We start from the raw sequence: 23,212 nt of genomic DNA, 5'->3' as shown, positions 1-23,212 counted from the left end.
ATTCTGAAAAAAAATCTATTAAAATGATTTGCACTTGATGATGGACCCACACGGTCTGAAATACATCATTTGATTCAGTAAAACATGGTTACTTCCAGTGTACTGAATACAGTCACAGCTGCAAAAAAATAATATATATATATATTAAAAACAAAGATTCCAAGACTTACCAAGCGGGAGAGCGCCGGCAGACAGGCACATGAACAAAACACACAAACACACACACAGAATTACGAGCTTTCGCAACTGGCAGTTGCTTCGTCAGGAAAGAGGGAAGGAGAGGGAAAAATGAAAGGATGTGGGTTTTAAGGGAGAGGGTAAGGAGTCATTCCAATCCCGGGAGCGGAAAGACTTCCCTTAGGGGAAAAAAAGGACAGGTGTACACTCGCACACACACACACACACACATATCCATCCGCACATACACAGACACAAGCAGACATATTTAAAGGCAAAGAGTTAAGGGCAGAGATGTCAGTCGAGGCGGAAGTACAGAGGCAAAGAAGTTGTTGAAAGACAGGTGAGGTATGAGCGGCGGCAACTTGAAATTAGCGGAGGTTGAGGCCTGGCGGATATCGAGAAGAGAGGATATACTGAAGGGCGAGTTCCCATCTCCGGAGTTCGGATAGGTTGGTGTTGGTGGGAAGTATCCAGATAACTCGGACGGTGTAACACTGTGCCAAGATGTGCTGGCCGTGCATCAAGGCATGTTTAGCCACAGGGTGATCCTCGTTACCAACAAACACTGTCTGCCTGTGTCCATTCATGCGAATGGACAGTTTGTTGCTGGTCATTCCCACATAGAAAGCATCACAGTGCAGGCAGGTCAGTTGGTAAATCACGTGGGTGCTTTCACATGTGGCTCTCCCTTTGATCGTGTACACCTTCCGGGTTACAGGACTGGAGTAGGTGGTGGTGGGAGGGTGCATAGGACAGGTTTTACACCGGGGGCGGTTGCAAGGGTAGGAGCCAGAGGGTAGGGGAGGTGGTTTGGGGATTTCATAGGGATGAACCAAGAGGTTACGAAACCTCTGTCCTATCCAAAGGCCTCACCTTCAGCCCCACTCCCAGGTTCAACCAAACTGCCCTTGTCAAGGATTTACTGTCCTACACTCGTAGTCTCTGCTGGAAATATCACGAAGAAAAACAATCCTGATCTCACTCCTAATGATCCAACTCCCCAAGACACTATCCAAATTGAACCCTGCCTGCAACAGTTCCGTCCTCCATCACAGCGGGACCCACCTCCTCTTCCTCAAAATCACCCTCTCCAAACCTTCCAGGAATTTCTCACTTCCAGCCTTGCCTCTCAATCTTTCTTGAAAAACCTTAATCCTACTCCCAACATCACCACAGCCGAATCCCAGGCTATCCGTGATCTGAAAGCTGACCGATCCATCATCATTCTTCCGGCTGACAAGGGTTCCACGACTGTGGTACTTGATCGTCGGGAGTATGTGGCTGAGGGACTGCGTCAGCTTTCAGACAACTCTACATACAAAGTTTGTCGAAGTAATCCCATTCCTGATGTCCAGGCGGAGCTTCAAGGAATCCTCAGAACCTTAGGCCCCCTACAAAACCTTTCACCTGACTCCATCAAACTCCTCACCCCACCGTCACCTCGCACTCCTACCTTCTACCTACTTCCTAAAATTCACAAACCCAAACATCCTGGCCGCCCCATTGTAGCTGGTTACCAAGCTCCCACAGAACGTATCTCTGCCTACGTAGATCAACACCTTCAACCCATTACATGCAGTCTCCCATCCTTCATCAAAGACACCAACCACTTTCTCGAACGCCTGGAATCCGTACCCAGTCTGTTACCCCCAGAAACCATCCTGGTAACCATTGATGCCACTTCCCTATACACAAATATCCCGCACGTCCAGGGCCTCGCTGCAATGGAGCACTTCCTTTCACGCCGATCACCTGCCACCCTACCTAAAACCTCTTTCCTCGTCACCTTAGCCAGCTTCATCCTGACCCACAACTTCTTCACTTTTGAAGGCCAGACATACCAACAATTAAAGGGAACAGCCATGGGTACCAGGATGGCCCCCTCGTATGCCAACCTATTTATGGGTCGCTTAGAGGAAGCCTTCTTGGTTACCCAAGCCTGCCAACCCAAAGTTTGGTACAGATTTATTGATGACATCTTCATGATCTGGACTCACAGTGAAGAACAACTCCAGAATTTCCTCTCCAACCTCAACTCCTTTGGTTCCATCAGATTCACCTGGTCCTACTCCAAATCCCATGCCACTTTCCTAGACGTTGACCTCCATCTGTCCAATGGCCAGCTGCACACATCCGTCCACATCAAACCCACCAACAAGCAACAGTACCTCCATTATGACAGCTGCCACCCATTCCATATCAAACGGTCCCTTCCCTACAGCCTAGGCCTTCGTGGCAAACGAATCTGCTCCAGTCCTGAATCCCTCGACCATTACACCAACAACCTGAAAACAGCTTTCGCATCCCGCAACTACCCTCCCAACCTGGTACAGAAGCAGATAACCAGAGCCACTTCCTCATCCCCTCAAACCCAGAACCTCTCACAGAAGAACCCCAAAAGTGCCCCACTTGTAACAGAATACTTCCCGGGACTGGATCAGACCTTGAATGTGGCTCTCCAGCAGGGATACGACTTCCTAAAATCCTGCCCCGAAATGAGATCCATCCTTCATGAAATCCTCCCCACTCCACCAAGAGTGTCTTTCCGCCGTCCACCTAACCTTCGTAACCTCTTGGTTCATCCCTATGAAATCCCCAAACCACCTCCCCTACCCTCTGGCTCCTACCCTTGCAACCGCCCCCGGTGTAAAACCTGTCCTATGCACCCTCCCACCACCACCTACTCCAGTCCTGTAACCCGGAAGGTGTACACGATCAAAGGGAGAGCCACATGTGAAAGCACCCACGTGATTTACCAACTGACCTGCCTGCACTGTGATGCTTTCTATGTGGGAATGACCAGCAACAAACTGTCCATTCGCATGAATGGACACAGGCAGACAGTGTTTGTTGGTAACGAGGATCACCCTGTGGCTAAACATGCCTTGATGCACGGCCAGCACATCTTGGCACAGTGTTACACCGTCCGAGTTATCTGGATACTTCCCACCAACACCAACCTATCCGAACTCCGGAGATGGGAACTCGCCCTTCAGTATATCCTCTCTTCTCGATATCCGCCAGGCCTCAACCTCCGCTAATTTCAAGTTGCCGCCGCTCATACCTCACCTGTCTTTCAACAACTTCTTTGCCTCTGTACTTCCGCCTCGACTGACATCTCTGCCCTTAACTCTTTGCCTTTAAATATGTCTGCTTGTGTCTGTGTATGTGCAGATGGATATGTGTGTGTGTGTGTGTGCGAGTGTACACCTGTCCTTTTTTTCCCCTAAGGGAAGTCTTTCCGCTCCCGGGATTGGAATGACTCCTTACCCTCTCCCTTAAAACCCACATCCTTTCATTTTTCCCTCTCCTTCCCTCTTTCCTGACGAAGCAACTGCCAGTTGCGAAAGCTCGTAATTCTGTGTGTGTGTTTGTGTGTTTTGTTCATGTGCCTGTCTGCCGGCGCTCTCCCGCTTGGTAAGTCTTGGAATCTTTGTTTTTAATATATTTTTCCCATGTGGAAGTTTCTTTCTGTTTTTATATATATATATATATATATAAATTGAAGTGTATTATGCTACATAAATTTATTTAAGTTGAACTGCCAAGAGTTTATGGCCATTATTCCACTTCTATATTTTTATTTCAGGTTCCTATTTTTGCTATGACAATCCAGCTGCTTTGCAAGACAATTTTATAACAGACATGGGTTTAACAACCTCTTCATTTGTATACTTATATTCGTTGTATTCCTGGCCCAACACGATACTGTGCTTCGTTGGTGGGTTTCTAATTGACCGGTGAGTATTAAAATGACTTTATAACACAGGTCTGAATGAGCATGTTGTAAGGGAAGGTACCAGATGGAATAAAACACCGTGGAAAATGTAGATTGCTACTCACCACCTTGAGGAAGTATTGAGTTACCAAAAGGCACAATGAAAAAATTGTGTTTTCATTGTGCCTTTCTGTGACTCAACATATCGTATGGTGAGTAACAATCTTATCATTTCCACATTGTTGTTGAGCATATTATAAGTTAGAGAGAAAATTCTTCTCTTCTTTGTGAATTATATACCATGTTTATTCTGTGTGAAAAGTTAAGTCTGCATTCCAAACAAGGACTCAAACCTGGATACCTGCTACTTGTGGGTGGCCAACTGCCATTGCTGGATGATGTTTTGTTGTTGTGGTCTTCAGTCCTGAGACTGGTTTGATACAGCTCTACATATTACTCTATCCCGTGCAAGCTTCTTCATCTCCCAGTACCTTCTGCAACCTACATCCTTCTGAATCTGTCTAGTGTATTCATCTCTTGGTTTCCCTCTACAGTTTTTACCCTCCACACTGCCCTCCAATACTAAACTGGTGATCCCTTGATGCCTCAGAATATGTCCCACCAAGCGATCCCTTCTTCTAGTCAAGTTGTGCCACAAATTTCTCTTCTCCCCAATTCTATTCAGTACCTCGTCATTAGTTATGTGATCTACCCATCTAATCTTCAGCATTCTTCTGTAGCACCACATTTCGAAAGCTTCTATTCTCTTCTTGTCCAAACTATTTATTGTCCATGTTTCACTTCTATACATGGCTACACTCCAAACAAATACTTTCAGAAACGACTTCCTGACACTTAAATCTATACTCAATGTTAACAAATTTCTCATTTTCAGAAATGCTTTCCTTGCCATTGCCAGTCTACATTTATATCTTCCCTACTTCGACCATCATCAGTTATTGTGCTCCACAAATAGCAAAACTCCTTTACTACTTTAAGTGTCTCATTTCTTAATCCAATTCCCTCAGCATCACCTGACTTAATTCGACTACATTCCATTATCCTTGTTTTGCTTTTGTTGATGTTCATCTTATATCTTCCTTTTAAGACACTGTCCTTCTGTTCAGCCGCACTTCCAGGTCCTTTGCTGTCTCTGACAGAGTTACAATGTCATCAGCAAACCTCAAAGTTTTTATTTCTTCTCCATTGATTTTAATTCCTACTCTGAATTTTTCTTTTGTTTCCCTTACTGCTTGCTCAATATACAGATTGAATAGCATCGAGAATAGGCTACAACCCTCTCTCACTCCCTTCCCAACCACTGCTTCCCTTTCATGCCCCTCGACTCTTATAACTGCCGTCTGATTTCTGTACAAATTGTAAATAGCCTTTCGCTCCCTGTATTTTACCCCTGCCACCTTCAGAATTTGAAAGAGAGTATTCCAGTCAACATTGTCAAAAGCTTGCTCTAAGTGTACAAATGCTAGAAATGTAGGTTTTTCCTTTCCTTAATATATTTTCTAAGCTAAGTAGTAGGGTCAGCATTGCCTCAAGTGTTCCAACATTTCTACGGAATCCAAACCGATCTTCCCCGAGGTCAGCTTCTACCAGTTTTTCCATTCGTTTGTAAAGAATTCGCGTTAGTATTTTGCAGCCGTGGCTTATTAAACTTATAGTTCAGTTATTTTCACATCTGTCAACACCTGCTTTCTTTGCGATTGGGATTATTATATTCTTCTTGGAGTCAGAGGGTATTTCGCCTATCTCATACATCTTGCTCACCAGATGGCAGAGTTTTGTCAGGGGTGGCTCTCCCAAGGCTATCAGTAGTTTTAATGGAATGTTGTCTACTCCTGGAGTCTTGTTTCGACTTAGGTCTTTCAGTGCTCTGTCAAACTCTTCACGCAGTATTGTATCTCCCATTTCATCTTCATCTACCTCCTCTTCCAATTCCATAACATTGTCCTCCAGAACATCACCCTTGTATAGACCCTCTATATACTCCTTCCACCTTCCTGCTTTCCCTTCTTTGCTTAGAACTAGGTTTCCATCTGAGCTCTTGATATTCATACAAGTGGTTCTTTTTTCTCCAAAGATGCAGACGGAACTGTATTGAATGCCTGCTGGAAGTCAAAGGACGGGGTGTCTATATGTGAACCTATATCTACTGCTTTCTGGGTCTCGTGGATGAACAGAGCAAGCTAGATTTAACACCGTCATAGTTTTTGGAACACACATTGATTCCTACAGAGAAGATTTTTGACCTCCAGAAATTTCATAATATCAAGCATGAATAATCTTCAAAAATTTTCCAAATGACTAATGTCAGAAATATGCACCTATAGTTTTGTGCATCTGTTTGACAACCCTTCTTGAAAATGGGGAATGACCTGTGCTTTTTTCCAATCATCAGGAACACTTTGCTCCTCCAAAGACATGGGGTACACTGCTGCGTTTCCGGACACATGTCCACGTAACATCTTTTCTTTTTTTTGTGTGTGAGGAATGTTTCCTGAATGAAAATTTGGCCATACCTTTTTGTTACACCCTGTAGATTACTACGGTAATGGAAATTTACCTGCTTAACCCTCTGCCCTCTCCCAGATCTACTTCATATGTTCTGTAACTCTCATTATGAAGGAGAACCTTCAAGAATATGGAATAAGAAAAATTATTTATTACCAGCAAAGGAAGCCATTTTTAGCTTATTCTGTGCAGTAATGAACCTATTAAAACTGTCACTAAGCTACTGACATTGTTAACCATGGCAACTAAGATTTTCTTTTGATCCATTGTAAATCAAGGTGATAAGTATATTTATAGAAAAGAAGCTAATTAAAAAAAGAGCTACTTCTCTTTTTTCTCCCACTGCCCTGCTATTGTTTTGGTATGCTACACTCAGGTGACAAAAGTCATGGGATGCCTCCTATCACGTTGGACCTCCTTTTGCCCAGTGTAGTGTAGCAACCTGAAGTGGCATGTGAAATTATCAAGTCGCTGGAAGTCTCAGGCAGAAATATTAACCCATCCCTTATTCCGAAAGTGTTGCCAGTGAAGGATTTTGTACATGAATTTACATCTTGATTCTGTCCCTTAAATGTTTGGTGGGATTAATGTCAGATAATTTGGGTGGCCAAATCATTTGCTCGAATTGTTGAGAATGTTCTTCAAACCAGTTGCAAACAATTGTGGCCCTGTGATGTGACGCTTTGTCATCCATAAAAGTCCATCATTGGTTGGGAACATGAAATCTGTGGATGGGTGCAAGTGGTCTCTAAGTAGCATTGAACCAGAGGATCCAGTCCATTCCATGTAAACACAGCTCACACCATTATGCAGCTGTAAACACAGCTCACACCATTATGGAGCCACCACCAAACTTGAACAGTGCCTTGTTGACAACTTGGGCCCATGACTTTGTTGTGTCTGCATCACACGCAAACCCTACCATCAGCTCTTACCAAGTGAAATCGGGACTCATCTGAGCAGGCCACAGTTTTCCAGCAGTCTAGGTTCCAACCGATATGGTCAGGAGCCTAGTGGGGGTGCTGCAGGTGATGCTGTGCTGTTAGCAAATGCCCTCTCATTAGTTGTCTGCTAAATCTACATCTACATGATTACTCTGAAATTCACATTTAAGTGCTTGGCAGAGGGTTCATCGAACCACAATCATACAATCTCTCTACCATTCCACTTCCGAAAAGTGCGCAGCAAAAATGAACACCTAAACCTTTCTGTTCGAGATCTGATTTATTTTATTTTATTTTGATGATCATTCATACCTATGTAGGTTGGACTCAACAAAATATTTTCGTATTCGGAAGAGAAAGTTGGTGACTAATTTCATAAATAGATCTCGCCGCGACAAAAAACGTCTTTGCTTTAATCACTTTCATCCCAATTCACGTATCATATCTGCCACACTCTCTCCCTTATTACGCGATAATACAAAACGAGCTGTCCTTTTTTGCACCCTTTCGATGTCCTCTGTCAATCCCACCTGGTAAGGATCCCACACCGCGCAGCAGTGTTCTAACAGAGGACGAACGAGTGTAGTGTAAGCTGTCTCTTTAGTGGACTTGCTGCATCTTCTAAGTGTCCTGCCAATGAAACGCAACCTTTGGCTCGCCTTCCCCACAATATTATCTGTGTGGTCTTTCCAACTGAAGTTGTTCGTAATTTTAACACCCAGGTACTTAGTTGAATTGACAGCCTTGAGATTTGTACTATTTATCGAGTAATCGAATTCCAGCGGATTTCTTTTGGAACTCATGTGGATCACCTCACACTTTTCGTTATTTAGCATCAACTGCCACCTGCCACACCATACAGCAATCTTTTCTAAATCACTTTGCAACTGATGCTGGTCTTCGGATGACCTTACTAGACGGTAAATTACAGCATCATCTGTGAACAACCTAAGAGAACTGCTCAGATTGTCACCCAGGTCATTTACATAGATCAGGAACAGCAGAGGTCCCAGGACGCTTCCCTGGGGAACACCTGATATCACTTCAGTTTTACTCGATGATTTGCCGTCTATTACTACGAACTGCGACCTTCCTGACAGGAAATCACGAATCCAGCCTCACAACTGAGACGATACCCCATAGGCCCGCAGCTTGATTAGTAGTCGCTTGTGAGGAACGGTGTCAAAAGCTTTCCGGAAATCTAGAAATACGGAATCAACTTGAGATCCACTGTCGATAGCGGCCATTACTTTGTGCGAATAAAGAGCTAGCTGCGTTGCACAAGAACGATGTTTTCTGAAACCATGCTGATTACGTATCAATAGATCGTTTCCTTAGAGGTGATTCATAATGTTTGAATACAATACATGCTCCAAAACTCTACTGCAAACCGACGTCAATGATATAGGTCTGTAGTTCGATGGATTACGCCTACTACCCTTCTTAAACACTAGTGTGACGTGTGCAATTTTCCAATCTGTTGGTACAGATCTATAGTTGAGTGAGTGGTTGTATATGATTGCTAAGTAGGGAGCTATTGTATCACCATAATCTGAAAGGAACCTAATCAGGTATACAATCTGGACCTGAAGACTTGCCCATATCAAGCGATTTGAGTTGCTTTGCAACCCCTAAGGTATCTACTTCTAAGAAACTCGTGCTAGCAGCTGTTCGTGTTTCAAATTCTGGAATATTCCATTCGTCTTCCCTGGTGAAGGATTTCGGAAAACTGCATTCAATAACTCCGCTTTAGCGGCACAGTCGTCGGTAACAATACCATTGGCACTGCGCAGCGAAGGTATTGACTGTGTCTTGCCGCTTGTGTACTTTACATACGACCAGAATTTCTTTGGATTTTCTACCAAATTTCGAGACAGTGTTTCATTGTGGAACGTATTAAAGGCATCTCGCATTGAAGTCAGTGCCAAATTTTGCGCCTCTGTAAATTTTTGCCAATCTTCGGTATTTCGCATTCTTCTGAACGTCGCATGCTTTTTCTGTTGCCTCTGCAACAGCGTTCGGACCTGTTTTGTGTACCATGGAGGATCAGTTCCATCTCTTACCAATTTATGAGGTATGAATCTCTCAATTGCTGTTGCTACTATATCTTTGAATTTGAGTCACATCTTGTCTACATTTGCATAGTCAGTTCGGAAGGAATGGAGATTGTCTCTTAGGAAGGCTTCTAGTGACACTTTATCCGCTTTTTTAAATAAAATTATTTTGTGTTTGTTTCTGGTGGATTTGGAAGAAACTGTATTGAGCCTAGCTACAACGACCTTGTGATCATTAATCCCTGTATCAGTCATGATGCTCTCTATTAGCCCTGGATTGTTTGTGGCTAAGAGGTAAAGTGTGTTTTCGCAACCATTTACAATTCGCGTGGATTCGTGGACTAACTGCTCGAAATAATTTTCGGAGAAAGCATTTAGGACAATCTCGGAAGATGTTTTCTGCTTATTACCGGTTTTGAACAAGTATCTTTGCCAACATATCGAGGGAAGGTTGAAGTCCCCAACTATAACCGTATGAGTGGGGTATTTATTTGTTACAAGACTCAAATTTTGTCTGAACTGTTCAGCAACTATATCATCGGAGTCTGGGGGTCGGTAGAAGGAACCAATTATTAACTTAGTTCGGCTGTTAAGTATAACCTCCACCCATACCAATTCGCACGGAGTATCTACTTCGACTTCACTACAAGATAAACCACTACTGACAGACGCAAGCACTCCACCACCAATGTTAATGTCAAATTTTGCTGCAGTGTCCTAACGGGTATTGATTTCTGTGGTTATTTCATGCAGTTTTGCTTGTCTGTTAGCACAGCCACGTCTTCGCAAAAGCTACTGCTCTCGATCATTAAGTGAAGGTCGTCAGCTACTGTGTTGTCTGTGGTGAGAGGTAATGCTTGAAGTTTGGTATTCTCAGCACACTCCACACTCTTGACACAGTGGACCTCAAAATATTGAATTCCCCAATGATTTCAGAAATGGAATATCCCTTGCATCTAGCTCCAACTACCATTCTGCGATCAGAGTTTGTTAATTCCCATCGTACAGCCATAATCATGTCGGAAACCTTTTCTCATGTATCAGCTGAGTACAAATGACAACTCTGCCAATGCACTGCCCTTTTATACCTTGTGTACCTGCTATTACCGCCATCTGTATATGTGTGTGTTGCTGCCCCTTGATGTCTGCCACTGCAGTGTACATTGTACCATTCGTTTATGTGACAGCACTAATTTCAGAATGCTGTCAGTTGTTTCTGTGTTGTTTATATTAAATATTAATTTCCAGGTACACTCTAAACACAAATATTTTGGAAACTTATTGGAGTGGCTAGTAACACAGTCCATTTACTATATTATAGTGTATCGGAGGATTTCCAGTTTTCTTCCTGCTTAAATTCTTTAGCTCTGGAATGTAGAGCTCTACTGTCAGCCCAATGTAAGGACAGGAAATCTGTATGAAGGTTATTTTTACTTCTAGTATGGTAGCTGGGACCTTCAGAGTTCACCTGATATTCACTAGTATTATTAACAAGAAACACCATTAGGGTGTAAATGTGTCGGCATGTGGGTTTAATAATTCCAAGAGCACAGAATAGGCTTCTTCAGCATTTTGGGTGATTGGCATTACACAATATTTTTACTGTATGCTACTGTAAAGTAAGTACTGTTTGACATTATCTGCTTTGCTTCAGGGGATTATGCCATAGGACAGTGTCAAATCAGAACCTACAAAATATGCTATCAATCCAATGTATAGGTCAGCACAGTTAGAGAGATTCTTAGGGAAAAACAAGTAGACTGAACTTTTTTGTTTAAAAATCCATTTGCTGGTGCCACCTCAGTTTGTTATCCATCCGTGTGCCTAAAAAGTTCTCACTAGTTTCATCGAGTGGCTCTCATTGATATCTACTTCTTATACCAGCTACTCATTATTTTTCTGAATTTCATAGCATATACATTTGTAAGATTTAGAGGTAAGCTGTATGTTAAATGGGCATCATCAGCAACATCACAGCCTTTTAAGAGACCTCGATTGTCTTTATGTAGATTAAGGGGAGAAGTGCACCAACTAATGAACCTTGGGAGCACCATAGCTAGTATTTCTCCATCCAAGGTTTATTTTATTCCTGTGGTTTCAATTATTATTTTGGCCCTCTGCAGCGTTTGTGTGAGCTTTACATTAAACTTGTGGTGGCTGCCATAGAGTACCACTCATACAAATGTTTGCACAGTACATTTTAGAGAAACCTTTGTTCATAGCAGATGAAACTATACAGTTCTATTGACCTTTCAAGTCTCGAAAATCTGTGATGTATGAATGTATGCAGTCTGAAGTGATGAATGAAAATTTGCACCAATGCTGGGATATGAACTTGGGTCTCCTGCTCACTAGGAAGTGTGCTAACCACTATGCCACCCTGACACAGTGGCTTTGCAAAGCTGCATGGACTACCATTGTTTGCCTCCCTCCTCAGTTCAGGTTCCCATTCATGCCTGTGCCCTCTTAGTATTACTCCTAAGCTCAAGCAGCATTGTGGAGGTCTCCAGCGCATTGGAATAGCACCTCAGCATCAAACAAAAGGGGGGATCCTGCCTGAAACCCAGGCGTAGGTGCTCTTCAGTTAAATGAAACTATACGGTTCCAAAGTGTCGCACATCTATGACATTAGATGCAGATTGAAGCGATGAATGAAAATTTGTACCAAGGTTGGGATTCAAATCCAGGTCTCCTGTGCTCGCTAAGCAGGTGCGCTAACCACTACACATCCCACATCCTTAATTGGTTGTCATGTTAGGCCATTTGAAAAGTTAGACTTTAACTTTCATTGTCTGACATTCATTTCCTAATTTCTTTCTCTGTGTTCATTTCTGATTTCTTTTTTTGGCACTTATCATGATTTTCAACTCTTGCAATACTTTTAATGACACAGGACAATTCCAAAAGGTGCTAAGATCCAGATTGCAAATTGAACTTATAAGTGGTTGAATAATTATTGGACGACGACAGGAATTCTGTGCACATTTGGACAATACTGCAGTGTTCAAATCAACATACACATAAATGACATTACATATTTTGTTCTAGATTGTTAATTAAATTGCACTCCTTCCTTGTGACAATTCTTAATTGTTGCTTGAGAATTAATTTAAGAACTTTTTGTTTCAGAGTATTTGGAATTCGTCTTGGAACAGTCATTTATGCGGCACTTGTGGTGTTTGGACAGCTGTTGTTTGCACTTGGTGGTGTTGTAAATGCTTTTTGGCTAATGGAAGTAGGTCGATTTGTGTTTGGGTATGTACCATTGCCTTCATGCTCACAGTGTACTAAACCTTTATTTTGTAAATTTTGGAAGTTTTTCAGTTGTATCTGTTATATTTAAATAGTGATTCAACCAGTTAACAATATTCATGCAGAATTTTTGGGGCTTACTGGAGTATGTGAAAGCACTGTGACAAGCTGGAAAAAACTGACATTTAAATGAAATGCTTTGAATGTTTCACATGTAATCCATGCCTTGCTAAGAATACGACAGTAAAAATATTGAATGCTTGGCACACCAGAGCTTGTAAATATTTGGTAAAGATCATGTTCTAAGCACCATGATCTTCACGTAAAATGTGTAATAGCCAAACTGGTATTCAGGAATATATTCAATCGTCTGTGGCATCTAATAGACAGAACAACAAACAATTGAGTCTGGCTCCTGCTGCCAGAAACTGTGTATGTGTGTGTGTGTGTGGGGGGGGGGGGGGGGGGGGTGTCCTTGTTGGCCGAAATGTATCTATCCAACAGTCTTTTTCTTGTGCCTTTCTGCAACTCAAAATCTCCAATATATGGTAAATAGCTCGTATCCTTTTCATTAAATTGTTACATTCCATCCTGGATTTTCCATTGTTTGAACAACCAACAATTGTATGTCTATCAATATCTGTGACATAACAATTGTACACATAACAGCAGAAATGTAAGTCTACTTACATTGTGTACATCTGTATCAATGAAATATGTGGCAGTTATGAATCTTTTTTTTATTTTCAACTTTATGTTCATCTAGAAAGCAAAAAACCACTGAAAACGTAGAATGCAATTAGAGCCATGTCTTTTGTTAGTATGTTTAGACGTGAAATCTGTCCCAGCTTACAATAAGTAAGATAGATTTCATATCCTAACATATTAACATAGAAATGGTTGTAATTGGGTTCTAGGTATCCACATGGTTGTTTTCTTTCTAGATGATCATCTAGTAGAATGTCACAAAGAATTTATGACTGAGATGCAGGTCATTAGTATCGAGAAATATGAAGTATGTAGACTTATGTTTATTTATTTATTTCATCCAAGTATCATCCATTATTGATACAGTAGTTGTCACTGAAAAAAAAACAGTTCAAAATATAGGTAGACATAGGATACTTAGGTATGCTGTATGAAGATAGGGCAGGTGGTCACCCATGGCCATGCTCTTGTATATAATTGTCATGTTGTAGATATTGATGTACATATACACTGATGAACCAAACCATTGACCAACTGCTTGGTAGCTTGTTTGTCCATCTTTGAAACAAAGTACATTATTGATTCTGTGTATTGGAGATCTGACAGTGTGGTGGCAGGTTTGTGGAAGTATGTTGCATTAAATGTCTATGCAAAGGTCATGTAATTCGCTTAAATGAAGGGCTGCTGATTTGCTTACGCGGTGATGGCGCCCTATAGTGACCCAGATGGGTTTAATAGGATTTACATCAGGCAAATTTAGTCACCGTGACATCAGCGTGGCTTTACTGTAATGCTACTCCAACCACTGTAGCATGGTTCTGACTGTGAGACATACTGCTGAAAGATGACATTGGCTTTGGGGAAGACATCAAGCATGACGGGAAGCAGGTGGTTTGCAGCTGTTGCCATGTCTTCGATTACTACCAAAAATCCATTCAAGCACATGAGACTGCCTCCCAAGCATAATACTGCTCCCAGCAGCCTGCGTCTATGGTGCAATGCTGTTCACCTCAATCACAATGTTTGTGGAGATAACCATCAACCTAGTGTAGCAAAAATGTGGCTCACTCAATGAGCTGACACGTTTCCATTGATCGATGGTCGAATCCCAATGGTCTCGTGGCAACTGCAACCATATTTGTTGATGTCGTTGGGTCTACATGTGAAAACATAGTGGTGGTCTGTTGCAGAACTCCATGTTCAACAATATGCAATGAACAGTATGCTCTGAAACACTTGTGCGTGCACCAGCATTGTGCTCTTTGGCAGAGATGCCACATGTCGCTATCTGTCCTGCTTTACAGAACAGACAAGCTTCTGAACTCCACGTTCTGTGAAGAGTCTTGGACATCCAACCATGTAGTGCTTAATGGTAGTTTCACTATCCTTCTATCTCTCTCCATGGATGCTCGTGACAGTAGCACATGAACATTTGGCCTGCTTCATTGTTTTTGAGATATTTAGTCACAGATTCTGTGTAATAATAATAATAATAATAATAATAATAATCTGCCCTTTGTCCAAGTCACTTACCTCAGTGGATTTCCCCATTTGCAGCCTATTAGTGTGATCCCCTGTCCACGTCTGCTCTGCTTACATTCTTTTACTACCATATCACTTGCCAGCAATGCCATCAGGCAGCATCTAATGCCACAGTGGTCATAATGTTTCATTTTATCAGCATAATTGTGCATTGTCATCTGTATGCCGGGTATATGACTTGGAACAACAGGTAGACCTGGGAAAGACCCTGGAATTTTTCGTTCTTTCAGTTTTCATTTAATTTTTCGTAGTTTTGACCAGTAAGAACTGATACTCCAACAAGGGATATTACTGTATTCTGCTCCTGCAGAATAATTCTGCAGCAACACAACATGAATGGGAGAATGAAACTTCAATTGCAAAGGAAATGTGCCATATAAATAAATAAATAAAAAAAACACAGCAACAAATTACCGCCGATGAGGGTAATGTCGCAAGTGTTTATGTTAGATTCATTTAAGCAGCTATGAGCAGGCTCATGCAAATGCACAGATGAGTTGTGTATGAGCAGTACCTTTTCCCACTTCTGGCTACAGAAATGAATCATTAGTTGATTTTTGAATGCATGCATTGTGTACGTGATGTGTCTGCCATGGGAATCCTCGTTGCATCTGGAAATAAACTTTCCTGCATATAAAAGGGGACGGAGCTATATGAACTGAGTGGAATAAAGCCGAATGGCTGAATGCCAACTGCTGTTTGTTTATGTGATTGATTGGGTATGCGAATGATCAGCGTTGTTATAATTACTAGCGAAGTTCATAGTTTCAGACTACTAGAATAGAAATAAATGGCCAACAGGAAAAACAGGTAAGGAAGGTTACGTATTATCTTCTCAGTGTAGCCAAGAAAATGAAACTTTGACAGAAAATTTTTGACCAGATCGCTACATTAGAAAGGGCAAGTTGTACAGCTGCTTAAGTTCTATTCTGGGATTAGCGTGGAAAATGCTTTGTGCAAACACGTAATAATGCCTAACCGGCGAATAATCGCTGGATAAATAAACCAGTGATTCAGGCAGGGTTAGTAGAATTAACTGGAGAATGAGGTGTGACAATGGTAGGAATAGTTACAGAATTAGTGATGATAAGAATGTTTATTAGAACGAGGAAGGAGAGGAAATGAGGACATCACACAAATTATGGAAGAATATGGTGATTCCAAATTTATACAAAAATTTTGTGCTACTGTTTTTCGATCTTATGCTTGAGAGATCAGAGCATATGAATGAAATGTGAAACTATTTCCTATCATATTGCTTTTTGCTTGTAGTAGGCCAAATAGCCATTTCATATTGGTACTTCACGAATTATAAAAATGACCATTATCACCAAAACAGTCTTGCTTATTGGTGTGTGATACAATCGCTGCAATATTAGAAAGGCCTATTTTATTTTATCTAACAGACAGTGACAAAATAGACGTAATCAGTCTGAGAAACCACACCAGTCCTGGGTTCTATTTGTAATAACAGCTTTTTCAGTATTGCACAACGATATTTTGGTTTTTCATATAGCAAAATGTTTGATGAACTTTGATGAGGTAATAGATCCTTCCGCAGAAAGGAAAGAATGCCATGTAAAGCTGTGTCAAGATTAGAGAGAGAAAAAAATGCTAAAACCTAAGGATTGGAGAAATGTGTACTGTCTTGCTTGTCTCTTGTCTTTACTGGTTTTTTGTAGCCTATATTTAATTTAATGTTGCACAGAACAGCAAGTTATTAGCTAATAGCCAATAAAGAGTCCAAATTTTATGAAGAGTTCTTGTTCTTCCGGTTACAAATAATCCCATCCGGTATTAATTGTGAGGTATTTTTTTTGAGAGGGCAGGACGTAAAACCATCCAACTGGGAGCAGGAGAGGCACCACAGAACACTTTAATTTCTGCTGTCCTGAATATGGTTTGATAGCATCTATGAACCATGGACCTTGCCGTTGGTGGGGAGGCTTGCGTGCCTCAGCGATACAGATGGCCGTACCGTAGGTGCAACCACAATGGAGGGGTATCTGTTGAGAGGCCAGACAAACGTGTGGTTCCTGAAGAGGGGCAGCAGCCTTTTCAGTAGTTGCAGGGGCAACAGTCTGGATGATTGACTGATCTGGCCTTGCAACATTAACCAAAACGGCCTTGCTGTGCTGGTACTGCGAACGGCTGAAAGCAAGGGGAAACTACAGCCGTAATTTTTCCCGAGGACATGCAGCTTTACTGTATGATTAAATGATGATGGCATCCTCTTGGGTAAAATATTCCGGAGGTAAAATAGTCTCCCATTCGGATCTCCGGGCGGGGACTACTCAGGAGGATGTCGTTATCAGGAGAAAGATAACTGGCGTTCTACGGATCGGAGCGTGGAATGTCAGATCCCTCAATCGGGCAGGTAGGTTAGAAAATTTAAAAAGGGAAATGGATAGGTTAAAGTTAGATATAGTGGGAATTAGTGAAGTTCGGTGGCAGGAGGAACAAGACTTCTGGTCAGGTGACTACAGGGTTATAAACACAAAATCAAATAGGGGTAATGCAGGAGTAGGTTTAATAATGAATAGGAAAATAGGAATGCGGGTAAGCTACTACAAACAGCATAGTGAACGCATTATTGTGGCCAAGATAGATACGAAGCCCACACCTACTACAGTAGTACAAGTTTATATGCCAACTAGCTCTGCAGATGATGAAGAAATTGAAGAAATGTACGATGAAATAAAAGAAATTATTCAGATAGTGAAGGGAGACGAAAATTTAATAGTAATGGGTGACTGGAATTCGAGTGTAGGAAAAGGGAGAGAAGGAAACATAGTAGGTGAATATGGATTGGGGCTAAGAAATGAAAGAGGAAGCCGCCTAGTAGAATTTTGCACAGAGCATAACTTAATCATAGCTAACACTTGGTTTAAGAATCATGAAAGAAGGTTGTATACGTGGAAGAACCCTGGAGATACTAAAAGGTATCAGATAGATTATATAATGGTAAGACAGAGATTTAGGAACCAGGTTTTAAGTTGTAAGACATTTCCAGGGGCAGATGTGGACTCTGACCACAATCTATTGGTTATGACCTGTAGATTAAAACTGAAGAAACTGCAAAAATGTGGGAAATTAAGGAGATGGGACCTGGATAAACTGAAAGAACCAGAGGTTGTACAGAGTTTCAGAGAGAGCATAAGGGAACAATTGACAGGAATAGGGGAAAGAAATACAGTAGAAGAAGAATGGGTAGCTCTGAGGGATGTAGTAGTGAAGGCAGCAGAGGATAAAGTAGGTACAAAGACGAGAGCTGCTAGAAATCCTTGGGTAACAGAAGAAATATTGAATTTAATTGATGAAAGGAGAAAATATAAAAATGCAGTAAATGAAGCAGGCAAAAAGGAATACAAACGTCTCAAAAATGAGATCGACAGGAAGTGCAAAATGGCTAAACAGGGATGGTTAGAGGACAAATGTAAGGATGTAGAAGCTTATCTCACTAGGGGTAAGATAGATACTGCCTACAGGAAAATTAAAGAGACCTTTGGAGAGAAGAGAACCACGTGTATGAATATCAAGAGCTCAGATGGCAGCCCAGTTCTAAGCAAAGAAGGGAAGGCAGAAAGGTGGAAGGAGTATATAGAAGGTTTATACAAGGGCGATGTACTTGAGGACAATATTATGGAAATAGAAGAGGATGTAGATGAAGACGAAATGGGAGATACGATACTGCGTGAAGAGTTTGACAGAGCACTGAAAGACCTGAGTCGAAACAAGGCCCCCGGAGTAGACAACATTCCATTAGAACTACTGACGGCCTTGGGAGAGCCAGTCATGACAAAACTCTACCAGCTGGTGAGCAAGATGTATGAAAGAGGCGAAATGCCCTCAGACTTCAAGAAGAATATAATAATTCCAATCCCAAAGAAAGCAGGTGCTGACAGATGTGAAAATTACCGAACTATCAGTTTAATAAGCCACGGCTGCAAAATACTAACACGAATTCTTTACAGACGAATGGAAAAACTGGTAGATGCAGACCTCGGGGAGGATCAGTTTGGATTCCGTCGAAATGTTGGAACACGTGAGGCAATACTGACGTTACGACTTATCTTAGAAGAAAGATTAAGAAAAGGCAAACCTACGTTTCTAGCATTTGTAGACTTAGAGAAAGCTTTTGACAATGTTGACTGGAATACTCTTTTTCAAATTCTAAAGGTGGCAGGGGTAAAATACAGGGAGCGAAAGGCTATTTATAATTTGTACAGAAACCAGATGGCAGTAATAAGAGTCGAGGGGCATGAAAGGGAAGCAGTGGTTGGGAAAGGAGTGAGACAGGGTTGTAGCCTCTCCCCGATGTTGTTCAATCTGTATATTGAGGAAGCAGTAAAGGAAACAAAAGAAAAATTTGGAGTAGGTATTAAAATTCATGGAGACGAAGTAAAAACTTTGAGGTTCGCCGATGACATTGTAATTCTGTCAGAGACAGCAAAGGACTTGGAAGAGCAGTTGAACGGAATGGACAGTGTCTTGAAAGGAGGATATAAGATGAACATTAACAAAAGCAAAACGAGGATAATGGAATGTAGTCAAATTAAATCGGGTGATGCTGAGGGAATTAGATTAGGAAATGAGACACTTAAAGTAGTAAAGGAGTTTTGCTATTTAGGAAGTAAAATAACTGATGATGGTCGAAGTAGAGAGGATATAAAATGTAGACTGGCAATGGCAAGGAAAGCGTTTCTGAAGAAGGGAAATTTGTTAACATCGAATATAGATTTATGTATCAGGAAGTCGTTTCTGAAAGTATTTGTTTGGAGTGTAGCCATGTATGGAAGTGAAACATGGACGATAACTAGTTTGGACAAGAAGACAATAGAAGCTTTCGAAATGTGGTGCTACAGAAGAATACTGAAGATAAGGTGGATAGATCACGTAACTAATGAGGAGGTATTGAATAGGATTGGGGAGAAGAGAAGTTTGTGGCACAACTTGACTAGAAGAAGGGATCGGTTGGTAGGACATGTTTTGAGGCATCAAGGGATCACAAATTTAGCATTGGAGGGCAGCGTGGAGGGTAAAAATCGTAGAGGGAGACCGAGAGATGAGTACACTAAGCAGATTCAGAAGGATGTAGGTTGCAGTATGTACTGGGAGATGAAGCAGCTTGCACAGGATAGAGTAGCATGGAGAGCTGCATCAAACCAGTCTCAGGACTGAAGACAACAACAACAACAACAACAGCATCTATTATAAAATGTACACATTTGAGTTCTGCAGTGCGAAATACACTGACGTGTGGTAGAAGAATGCTGTGTGAAGAGGCGTGACACTGCACTTTGGCAGACTTAAGACCAAATAACACATCTTACAGTTCCTCGAAGTTATATGTTTTATGCATCAGACTTGTCAGAAAGATGTGTGCTATGATATTTTTAAAAATCTTGTTTTTGTTTTTTTTTTGTTTCTTTGTTTTTACATGTTTGATGTCCTATCTCAAACATTCGAGGGAGGGGGCCACAACGCAACCATCTAGTATTGCCCCAGTTTGAAGATTGAAATATCGTAGGTCTGAGGCTGATGCACTGAGCAGTCTGAGTTACGGGCAGGGGGGCCATTTCTCCATTTTATCCTTGTTTACATTTAGTGCTTTTGCTGTTTCCTCTCTTTGTTTACTGCTCTCACATCAAATGAAAAAAAAGTGATTTATGTGCCTGGGAGCTATCAAGTAAATTAAAATAAATTCACAAAATTATGGAAGGCTAAAATATGTTACAGTTTCAGATTTGATTTTATTTCCACCTTTCTGACAGTCAAGCATTAATTGCCTTGCAGACACAATAAAGTTATTTTTGTCGCTTTGCTGAAGAAATCTGGCCTTTGTTTATCTTTTCCACTGAGGCAGCCAATTTATTTTAAATGAAGTGTTCAATTCCACACTATTGGCTAGTTTCAACTGTTCACTTCATTTCAGGTGCACATTTTCATCTTCTAGCATATATGGCATTATGCAATAACAAAGAACCAAACATGATATAATAAATACAGTACTGGTACTCCAAGAAAATTTACATCCCAAAAACCACGCTGACAAGTTTAATATCAGGTCGAGGCCTTCTTTGTTGGGAATCTGGACATAACAATGTGCACTTTAAGTCGAATTATTCATTTCAGTATGGTTCATGAAATTCCGGTGCTCTTGGAGTATACTCTGATGTCTTGTTTCTTTTATGACATAATGTAATATCTTTTACTGTTTTACTAAAGGCCCGTCCACACGCAATGATCTGTCTGCGCACATCACATCTGCGCAGACAGATCGTTGGGTGTGGACAGTAGATTTGCACCAACCTGAGGTGTGTGCAAACCTGGAAGTTGGAGTTGGAGGTTTGAGCAAAACCTCTCAAATCTGTGGGTTCAAACCACATCTGCGCAGACAAGTTGGAGCGTGTGGACAGGAGATCGCCGCAAATCTGGTGCGAAACAGCTGTTTGTTCAGTCTAGTGTTTGTATTTGTGCGCACAGGGCATTAAATGGCTGATACTCGTCAGTGTTCTCGAGAGTTTGTTAGTGAATTCATTGGAATATATAGAAACCTCTAATTGAAAAATTGCGGGCAGTTGACGCCTCGGCAAAAAGAGAAATAGTAATAAAAAAAAAAATTCGTTGCGAACTGTTTACCGAAAAGAGTTATTCAAAGTTCAGAAATCTAGAAAATCTGGTGTAGGAGTAGATCAAGTATACCAGCCAACGTTATGTTATTTTGATCTGCTTGGCATTCTTAAGGTTCGCTCTGCAAATCTAACAGTAAATTTACTTGAGAAAACTGCTTTTGCTTTAGCAGCCACTGTCTACACCATTTTGACCGCTTTCTTCGTTTCCTGTGGTTGGTCTGAATGTTTTTTGCAACACAAGTTGCGAACACAGACCACAACAGAACTTCCTCCATTTCTATATTTCAAAATAACTGAATTAAATTTTTTGATATTTACGGGGAGCGTATTCGTTTGCCACTGATATTTCTTTTCTACACCGACAGATGGCGGGCGAGTAGTAGATTGGGGTTTGTGTCGTGTGAACACACCACATTTGCAGCGATCTTTTGCATGTGCAGACATCTGCGCCGATGTCTGCGCAGACAAATTGTCGCATGTGGACTGGGCTTAATACAAACATATGGGCTTTCTACATAATTGTAGCTGTGCAAGCATGGTGACGCTTCTTATCTGGCTCTCTCTGAGAACTGCTATAACAAATCTGTTTTCTAACAGATTGCGGGAAAATATTGTGAATTGTGGTTTGAAAAGCGTTATTTTCAAAGTAAATTTCCTTTTACACAGTGTCAACTACGTGCGAGAATGAACGATGAATTTCTTAAAGCACAGAGTGTTTGGCTCTCATTTAAAAATCAACTCTTTGATGACAAGCTATTTAGAAGAATTTTGAGCCCAGAAGATCAGAGATGTATGTCGGTATTTTACATTTTACTGGCACATTTGTGTCATGTATATTAAAGTGTAAAACACACAAAAAAGATCAATGCTATATGTGAAAGCTTAGCTTCTCTTGTAGCTTATCAATCTTAGAGACAAATATTATATATAAAAGCTTTGCTTTTCTTGTAGCAACACTGTGTATATTAATTTAAACCATTAACTTTTCCTGTTTGTGTGTTTGCTCTACTTAACTGTGATGTTGCTATTGACTTACTACATCATGTGTCCTGTGCTCTTAATATCCTCTGTCATCGGCTGGCGAGAGCATGTGAAATGAGCTGTGACTGGCTTACCAAAGCGCATCGCAAGCTCAATTTCAATGCTTCAGAAAGTAACATGCAGTGTTTGGTGGAATTTGAATTTATGCTTTCATAATATGAAAATAAGCAGTGTACGTGTTGCTGCACATCAAAGAACTTTCCAAAACGTGTTTTCTTCCCCAGTTTTGTTTTCCAAAGTGCTGTAAAATTCTAAGCCGCTGTATAAAACCATAACCATTCAAATGATTGATAATTTTTGCAGTACTGAGGTAAGGTATACTGTCACTTAACACGGAAAAAGTGTATTTTCACCTGGGAGAAATTGTATTTTTAACCAGAAGATCCGGGAGAAACCCAGGTTTTTTTGTTCACGTATATACCCTGGTATCATATGTCACAGATGGTGGGCTATACATCCAAGTACTAGTTTGGCTATTAAACATATACAGTGCAGTTCATAGTGTTTAGAAGGTGGCCTTTAACAAATTCTGCAATAGATAGATGGATATGTAAATAAACATTTGTGGCCACAGTTGTGATTGGTGTTGAATCTTTAGAATTAAAGTGAATA

At 41.1% G+C, this 23,212-nt stretch overlaps 1 protein-coding gene across 1 annotated transcript in view; it reads left to right on the top strand.

The window, feature by feature from the left end:
- The window catches only part of LOC126322286 (major facilitator superfamily domain-containing protein 1-like), a 130,289-nt gene that overhangs the window by 8,598 nt on the left and 98,479 nt on the right, over positions 1–23,212 (top strand). The window contains exons 3-4 of the mRNA XM_049994278.1: positions 3,770–3,920; positions 12,552–12,677. Of these exons, the coding sequence (XP_049850235.1) occupies positions 3,770–3,920; positions 12,552–12,677 (277 nt within the window). The remainder of the gene's footprint in view (positions 1–3,769; positions 3,921–12,551; positions 12,678–23,212) is intronic.

The sequence above is a fragment of the Schistocerca gregaria genome, chromosome 2 (genome assembly GCF_023897955.1).
Source record: "Schistocerca gregaria isolate iqSchGreg1 chromosome 2, iqSchGreg1.2, whole genome shotgun sequence".
Taxonomy (NCBI): domain Eukaryota; kingdom Metazoa; phylum Arthropoda; class Insecta; order Orthoptera; family Acrididae; genus Schistocerca; species Schistocerca gregaria.
Note: the sequence above shows the minus strand (reverse complement) of the source record. Positions and strands in the feature narration are given on the sequence as shown.